General features: G+C 29.0%; 1 protein-coding gene across 1 annotated transcript; it reads left to right on the plus strand.

The window, feature by feature from the left end:
• The first annotated feature begins 309 nt into the window (after positions 1 to 309).
• Positions 310 to 7,544, plus strand: LOC115879907 (carboxypeptidase D-like). Its single transcript, XM_030896956.1, has 7 exons — positions 310 to 557; positions 3,014 to 3,144; positions 4,083 to 4,266; positions 4,517 to 4,663; positions 5,472 to 5,764; positions 6,820 to 7,002; positions 7,060 to 7,544. The coding sequence occupies exons 1-7, from the start codon at positions 386 to 388 to the stop codon at positions 7,390 to 7,392; spliced, it is 1,443 nt and encodes a 480-aa protein (XP_030752816.1). The 5' UTR covers positions 310 to 385; the 3' UTR covers positions 7,393 to 7,544.
• Positions 7,545 to 9,177: the final 1,633 nt, after the last annotated feature.

The following is a 9,177-nucleotide window of genomic DNA, read 5'->3' on the forward strand; positions in this document are numbered from 1 at the left end:
ATTAACATACAATAATATTAATAAATTGATAATCATATAATAGTTAATAATAATAAATAATAATTTAATAATTTTAATTATTAATTAATTATTAAAGAAATTTTATATTATTTAGAATGATATGAAAAATATATCTTGATGAATTCTCTAAACCTAGTGGCTTTTTACATGAAAAAGATATATTTTTTTTTATTTTAGTGGTAATATTTCCATGTAACCGTTACCAATATTTACTTTATACTGAAAAAAGAGATAAATCTGGGTGAAGTGGGGAACGTGCTAAACCTAAACATTAAAATATCTAATTTTATGCTGAACGTTGTTAACGAACGGGTGTGTTTAAATTTTGCCAGAAACCGCAAAAATAATCTGCGATAAGTGTGGTATGGAGGTTTCGGTGCAATTACTTATTTTTTTAATGTGTTTCGCATCGATTGGAACTTTTGAATTTCGATACCATTCTAACGAAGAATTGGAAGATATTTTAATCAAGTTTCCTGCCACCCTTACGAAACCGCTGAGAGCTGAGACTTATTCAATTGGAAATAGTACAGATGGTAAGTACTTAATTATAGTATATATGTAGATATAATCTTTTTATCAGCTTTGAACGAAAGTACAGTATAAATATCTATGTATTTATAAATACCTATTGCATTATTGCAATATTGCCTATTATATTAAATGTATTATTTATAGTGTCCCCGGTGTGTTTTTAGAAGAGGAAACGCTTTTTTATTTAAAACTTTTTGAGAAAAATGCATTTTGTTTCTATGGTAATATCATTTCGTTTTCATTCTTTGATAGAGAGGGTATTAATTTTGATTAAAATCTGATATTTTTTGCTTTCGCGTAGCATTGTATTGAGCCAAACAAATTCTGAGCGTCTTTAACATATTAAAACAGCAAAAAATATTTTGAGACTTTGATATAGAAATTTGGAAAAGTATAAACCGGGTTAACGATTGTAGAACAAGCGATTTTTTTATAAAGAATTTGTTTCTCTTAAAAAGTTAATAATAAAAAAAGAAGAATTCTCAAATTTTATATTGTGTTTTATATTTTTTTTTGTTTTACTTCTTTTTTGTTGTTCCTCTTTATTCCTTTAATTTATTTAAAGGTACGAAAGTAGTTTAAAAGAGTTGGTTTGGAAATGAAAATTGCTCTCATTTTATATGTAAAATTAATTTAAATTTGAGAATTTTAAATCAAGAGTTTTTTATTTTTTACCTTTTATGTATTTTTTATTAACTAGTTATCATTACTGTCATAATTTTTATTTCTTATTTATTTTTTTAGTTCAATAATTGTTTTATTATTTATAAAACTAGACATTTTTGACACGTTCTACATTCTTTGGGATATTTATATGTAACATTTATGATTTAGAACGAATAATTTATTATTTATATCTATATGGTAGGTGCCAATGATCCTCATTTCGAAGCCAACTCGTATTTTCTATAGTTAAAAAAGAGAATAGGATTTTACAAATTTTCATGTGTTTATTATACTCCAATTAATAATTATTGTGCAAAAAACCTTCTACTATAATGTTTTTCTCTCTTTGATAAGTAGGTACAATAAGATCGAAATAAAAACGGTCTCAGAGTTGGTTTGAAAATGACGATCGCTATCAGTTTGAGTGAAAAAATATATGATAAATTTTATCGATCGATATCTTGATGCCCTTTTTCGATCATACAGTACATGCGGAATTATACAGGGTGAATGTTGAATAAGTGCAAATATTTTCAGGGTTAGTAGATCTTGATAAAAGAAACATACTTTTTTTACCGTTTTTCAGTCCAAAATGACTGATATATTTATATTTTACTTTGAAAATGTAAAAAAAAATATTTTGCACTTAAATTTTGAGAACTCGATCTTTTCTGGGTTTTCTTTCTTGTAAATTTAATCTACTACCCATGTTGCCATATTATGTTATTTTACTAAAAATTAAAAAAAATCCAATTTTTTTTTCAAAAAATTCCAAATTTTCACAAAGTCAAAAAAAGTCCTTCTGGAGTCGAAATATACTATCACTAAAAATATTTGCACTTATGTAAGACTCACCCTGTATATAATATTACAAAAAGTAGAAAGAATTTATTGGGCAAGTCTACAGTAAGATTAGTCATGAGACATGACTAAAACATGACTACCCGTAGACACTCAGTGTTTCTACCCTTCCGGCTTCGTCAATACGGGAGGAATCAGCAACGATGAACTAGCGATCCTGAAAAAAAGAAGGGAAGCAAACGAGGCACAAGGCGCCATTTGCAGCCTCGTTAGGCAGTAGCTTACAATTTGAAGCGTTCCTACCGAAAAACCGCTGCGGAGGCGTTCCAACACACCTCGCCGCCATCACCTTCGCCCAGAGAAAACAATAAACAAAAGATGTTATCGTGGAGACTATAATAAAAAGAAGAAAGAATTTATTGGGCAAGTCTACAGTAAGATTAGTCATGAGACATGACTAAAACATGACTACCCGTAGACACTCAGTGTTTCTGCCTTCAATAAATTCTTTCTTCTTTTTATTATAGTCTCCACGATAACATCTTTTGTTTATTGTTTTCTCTGGGCGAAGGTGATGGCGGCGAGGTGTGTTGGAACGCCTCCGCAGCGGTTTTTCGGTAGTAACGCTTCAAATTGTAAGCTACTGCCTAACGAGGCTGCAAATGGCGCCTTGTGCCTCGTTTGCTTCCCTTCTTTTTTTCAGGATTGCTAGTTAATCGCTGCTGATTCCTCCCGTATTGACGAAGCCGGAAGGGTAGAAACACTGAGTGTCTACGGGTAGTCATGTTTTAGTCATGTCTCATGACTAATCTTACTGTAGACGTGCCCAATAAATTCTTTCTTCTTTTTATTATAGTCTCCACGATAACATCTTTTGTTTATAATATAACATTTAATTCAAAACATTTTTTATATTTCTTTATAATTAATCACTTAATATTTGTTTTTTAAAAACTTTTGTCACTCAATATTGATTTTATATTATTTTTAGGATATTCTTTGTGGGTTACTGAAATAACTGCTTCAAAACCAAATGCTCTAAATATACCCAATGTGAAGTTAATAGGGAATATTCACGGTAATGAAGCTGTGGGACGAGTCATTCTACTTAAGTTTCTCTATGTAAGTTGTAAACTAAAGTCAGTATGGTTCTACCTATCATACCTTAAATAATCAAAACCTCTACGAATAAAATGCACCCATAACAGCAAATAATCGCTTTCTTTATAGATAACCATATTAACATTAAGTTTACTGTTTTTTTATGATATATATTTTTCTTTTTATTATAATAAATAATCTTACAAGGTAACTAAAAAAAATGCAAATTTCTGTAGTATAATTTTTATGTTGTTTCATGTTCATGTGTGTTTATTACATTTTATGAGGGCAATCATAAAATGTATTGTAATAATCATAGTTCTATTGTAGTCATGTACAAGGAGGACAACTGAATTTTAAATATTATATTTAATTTAACGTTTTTCAAACAGGGTCCATTAGACTATATTTCTACTAGGTACATTAATAACATATTTTAAAAAAAAAATAAGAGTAAAAGTAACTTAAACATTCATAAAAAGAGAGGTATTTACTGTTGTAGATTCTCAGTAACAATAAAAAAGAGCAATTTATATTGTAAACATTGAAATAACTGGAAGCTAAACTTTCTACCTGCTTATATTTAGAGCCAGTATCTGACGACCTTTTTTTACGATGACCCTAATATGTTTACTTCTAAAGTCGATAAGAGCCATCAGTAGAAGGCCATATCAGTAGAAAAAAGAAACAGAATATCTCCCTTTTTGTCGGTCGCGCGTACACAATGCTTTTTGTTCGGCCTATTTGTTCTGCTTGTTCGGGCGCGCTCGTTCGTTCGGGCTAAAATGCTCAAGTCTAGACGCACCTTTAGGAACAATACTGTTTTTGTTCTTATATAAGAATTATTTAAAAGTACTAAAAAATACCATTACCATAATCAAGAATAACATTTTTAAATGAATGTAATTACATGTAATATTTTAATTATATTAATTCTTATTTCAATATGATTATTTTAGTATTTAAGGGATGAGTATAAAAATAATAACGAAACAATCAAAAAACTATTAGAAAATACCAGAATTCATATAATGCCAACTTTGAATCCTGATGGATTTAATCGTTCTTATATATCATGCGATGATGGCAATAAAGGAAGATACAATGGAAAGAATAACGTCGACCTAAATAGAAGTTTTCCAGGTAAATAGTAGATAATAACCTACACACTATTTCGAAAATGTTATATGTTAAGTCTGGAACGTGGAATTACCAACAAAGCATCATCATCGGTAGAGTTATAAACTATTGTATAATTTCAGCCCATTTGTACGTCATTTGCATGCAGAAAAAATCTTCAAGGCCTTGACTGTGTCGTTTTGCCTTGAGGAAGAACTACATGTGTGTGGCTACCATAAGATAATAAATCCATCCGTTTTATGTTTTGTTTTAGATGTTTTCTTTGAAAATGGAATTCCACTTCAAAGCGAAACCATTGCTGTTATGAACTGGATGGAAAGAATTCCTTTCATTTTGTCGGCATCCCTACATGGAGGAGCACTAGTAGCAAACTATCCCTATGACAGTATTCAAGAAATACGTAAGTAGAATATCTGTGCGTATACTTTTTTCTTCACAATTTCTGTTTTCTGGCCATCTTTTTGCAAAATGTCATTAGGTTTCATTCAAGGATCTTCCGGGTCTTTGACGCCGAAGCTTCTTGTTCTTATGGAACTAATTTCATAATGTAATTTTAATTATTCACTTCAAGTCGTAAGTCCATACCAAGTTGACATATAATATGGAAGAGTAATACTGAGAAAAAAAAATTCCGTGATTTTTTATGTAAAGAATGTCTCTTGGTAAAAATCGCTATGAGCAACCGTTCTCAAGATATTTAGGATGGAAATAGTCAATACATGTAATTATTGACAAAAAACAAACATGAGTATATAGATATCTAGTTATTTAACTGAAATAAAAAATTTGGGAACTTTTTTTTTAAATTAATCATAATTTTTCAACTGCTCTTTTTGTTTAACTGAAAATGTCAAAAGTTGACATATGATATATGTCATTTTATTCAGAGTGTCAATTTCTATTAAATTAATTATAAAAATACGGAGGGTGTTATTTAAACATCCAAAGTTGTAGTAATTTTCGGTAAAACAGGAAGTGACTGAAAACAATTGAATACGTCAAGAATATACTACTACTTTTATCTGGAGAATTAAAAAAGTTATAGGGGTGAGACACTTTTGAGAAATACCTGGTATAGATATTCGCTTTGTATTTCTATTCCTTGATGTGAAATAAATATTGATGTGAAATAAAAATATATTCCTTCATGTGAAATAAAATATACTTTTAAATTTTATAAATAATTAGTAGTACATGTTTTCTTTTAGATTCAAATTACCATTCGGAAAATAATCCATCCATATCTCCCGACGATGATGTTTTCATACACTTGGCGAAAACTTATTCATACAATCATGCAACGATGCATTTTGGAACGAAATGTACAAAAATGTCCTTCAAGGATGGCATTACTAATGGAGCCGAATGGTACAGCTTTGCTGGCAGTATGCAGGACTACAACTATTTTAAACATGGATGTATGGAACTTACTCTGGAAATATCCTGTTGCAAATATCCCGAAGAAGACACTTTAGAGTCTCATTGGAAAGATAACCAAAATGTAAGTGGTAGTGCAATTTTTATTATTAGAAGATTTTTTTTAATTCACATACAAATTTATGTGTTTTGGTATTGAGATTTAGGTTAAAATGTGATTTCCACTCAATCACATACAGTTTAGTGATGTCTAATCACTCTCTAATGTCTGAAAAATAGAATACAAAATTATAACACTCTAATATTTGTAGAAAATATTATATAAAATAATGCGAATCATAATTCTTCAAATTGTGAAAAGTCAAACCCTTTATCGCTTGCGCTACTCAGTAAAGTACAGTAATTAGGAATACTATGATTAAGTCAATATACATATTTATTTATAGGCAGACAGTAGTATTGACTGACTAGTGAGAAAGAAAATCTAGGAACTAGTGGTCTAACAACCCCACTAGTTCCTAGATTTTATTTTATTTATTTATAGATATATTTTTTTAATAATGAAGGTCATAATATATGTATATATTTGATATCAATTAAACTTTTAGTTACGTAATCGAAGGCGTCGCGCGTCGGTCTGACTAACTGGAATTTAAATTTTGCGCTGGGGATTTAGGTGGTAGCTCTGCTATAAAAAATGTCAAGATGCCGTGTTTATTTATTTATTTCCTAACATTGTCATTCATTTTGACACTTTAGTTTTGTATTACGAGTTTTTGGTTTGAATAAATAGTGTTGTAATACTTTAAGCCTAAAAATGTTTACTAGCAGACCTGGCAGTCGAACATTGTTCTTTTTAGAACCTCTTTTAGTGCGAAGTGTATAAGATAGCTTAATAGCAGTAAAAACCTCATCACAACTTTATTAGAATGTTTTGAACGGGATACCCTTAAACGCCGCTATGAAGGTGAGTTTTGTTGATGTAAATAATAACTGGTTGTATATATTTATAATTAATTTATGTTTCTTTTCATATTTTGATCAAAAGAAAATATATAAAAATGGGCAACGTTGTGCCGGTCAAGCTTAATCACGTGACTAAAAGTTTATTTGGTATGAACTGTATTTACATTGTAAATTAGTTTACATAAAATTTATTGTTGTTAATTTATTATATAGGCTTTGGTAGCACTTTGTTTGGAAGCTGACAAAGGTATTTATGGACAAATATTAGACGAACAAACAAATCAACCAATTGGTGGTGCTACTCTGCAAATCCTAGGTCGAAACATGACATTTTTCAGCTCCAACTCTTCTGGAGAATATCGAAGGTTGTTACTTCCTGGGACCTATACCATAAGAGTGAGGCATATTTTACTTGATTTTTATTAACATGTAATTATCTTTTTACATTTTCAGGTGCAAGCTAATGGATATTACAATAGTGATACCACAGTTAATTTAACTCAAATAGATTCTGTGATTCATAATATCTATTTAAAAAATTCGTCTATAGTAACTTCTACTGTTAGAACCACTACAAAATATAATACATTTTCACCCACATCATCCATAAACTTATCTGAGGTTTCTAATGAGTCTAATTTAACTTCATGTAAATCATGTTCGGATTACGAAATACCTTATGTAGTCGGTGAACTTAAAAGTTCCGCAGTAAAATGCTGTATGTTCAGCATTACATTGCTTTTACTAACATGCTTCGTAATATTGTTCAATAAATACAATTTGTAAGAGATTGAAAATAGCAATACAATAGATTAGGGTTAGTTAACTACTTATGCGTAACAATGAGCAAATGAAAATATTAATTAACATTATAACAATTAATAAAAAATGTTATAATATTATTTCTTGTAGACGTATCTGTTTTAAAAAGTAAAGTGTTCTCGAATAGTTCAATTTAAATATTTTAAATAGTTTTTTTCTTGATTCTTTATATTTTTTTGCTTCCGACGACGGAAAGAGAAAACTTTCCGAAACGTTAAGCATTTTTTTCTTTGTTAGGCAAATTTTTATTACTGTAAACACAACTTCTGACAAGCAGCGTCCGTATAGGTTTAACGCCCCAGAAGTGTTTACAAAAAATAACTATTTTATTTTGTAGATTTTTCTTGCAGTGCAGTGGCGAAAAACCCATAAGGATTTTTTTGGATATTATAACAATTTTTACAACTTTAATAGAGTGAATATTACTTATGAAATATATTCTATGATCAAAAAAATATGGTGCCACAGTGAACTTTCAAATGAAAATATATACTATTATAATGATCTCTAGATATGTTATTTATTAAAAATTAACACACAAACAAAATAATTCTTCTAGACACAAATCTATTTTCAAAGTTTAATTTTTACTATTTAGATTTGGGTGTAAATTATATTATGTGTGTCTGCAGACTTCTTTTTTCAATATCATTTCAATATTAATTTTCATTTTTTTATTATCTTTTCATTTCAATATTAATTTTTGACAAATTTTTATGACATTTTTTAATAAATGACGTATACGAGTAGAGGTCAGTTTACAGATATTGTTAATTGTTATTTATAGGCCAATATGTGACATCGTTTTGTGATTCTATGGTATATTTTGTCAAATGCTAACTAAATTTTCATGTTGTTTGCTCTACAGTGTGTCTTTACAAGAGGAACAGGAGGACAGGATTGTCTTTATAAGAGGAAAAACTTTTTTATTATTGACATTTTGAAAAAAAATGAATTCTTCATAAAAACTTTTGCTTGTTTTAAAATAAATCTGTCTATTAGATGTATGTATTATGTACTCTCTTTATGATTTTATGTGTTGAAAATAATCTGTTTTAGAAAAAAAAATAAAAAAAACACGAAAGTCCTAAAAATCAAAAGGCTATGGTAATATAATTTAGATTTCATTCTTTGATTGATCGTTATTATTGAACTAAATAAATTTTGTGCTTCTTTAACAATAATTTATAGCAGCAAAAACTATGACTTTAATTAAAATTCTATCAATCTTCTTACAGTGCCATACTCTATATAGAGCGTCGGCTACCTCTCGCATGTACTAGTGATGTGTGTCATCAGTGTTTCACAAGTACAAGGGACCTATAGTTTATTGCCGAATCCGAACGGCACTATTTGAGAGGCTGTACAAAGAATGAAAACCAAATGATTTTATCATACAAATGCGTTTTGATTCTCGAGAATCAACTATATTTTCATGTTTTCTTTTTAATTCTCTCTGAAATGGTATGGAAATTTGGAAAAATATAAATGGGATTAACCATCTTAGAACAGGCAAAATTTTTTATGAGGAATGCATTTTTCCCAAAATGGCAATAATAAAAAAGTTTTTCCTCTTGTAAAGATAATCCTGGGACATATATACTGTAGATTTATTTTTTTAGAAATTTATTTAAGTGATTAATTTAGATATAATTGTGATTTGTAAATATATTTATAAATCTTTGGCATTAACTTCGTGTACAATTAAATGAAGGATTTTATCTTCTTACTGAAATAAAAATTAAAAAG

The sequence above is a fragment of the Sitophilus oryzae genome, unplaced genomic scaffold, assembly GCF_002938485.1.
Source record: "Sitophilus oryzae breed Bouriz unplaced genomic scaffold, Soryzae_2.0 scaffold_1067_pilon_pilon, whole genome shotgun sequence".
NCBI classification, from domain to species: domain Eukaryota; kingdom Metazoa; phylum Arthropoda; class Insecta; order Coleoptera; family Curculionidae; genus Sitophilus; species Sitophilus oryzae.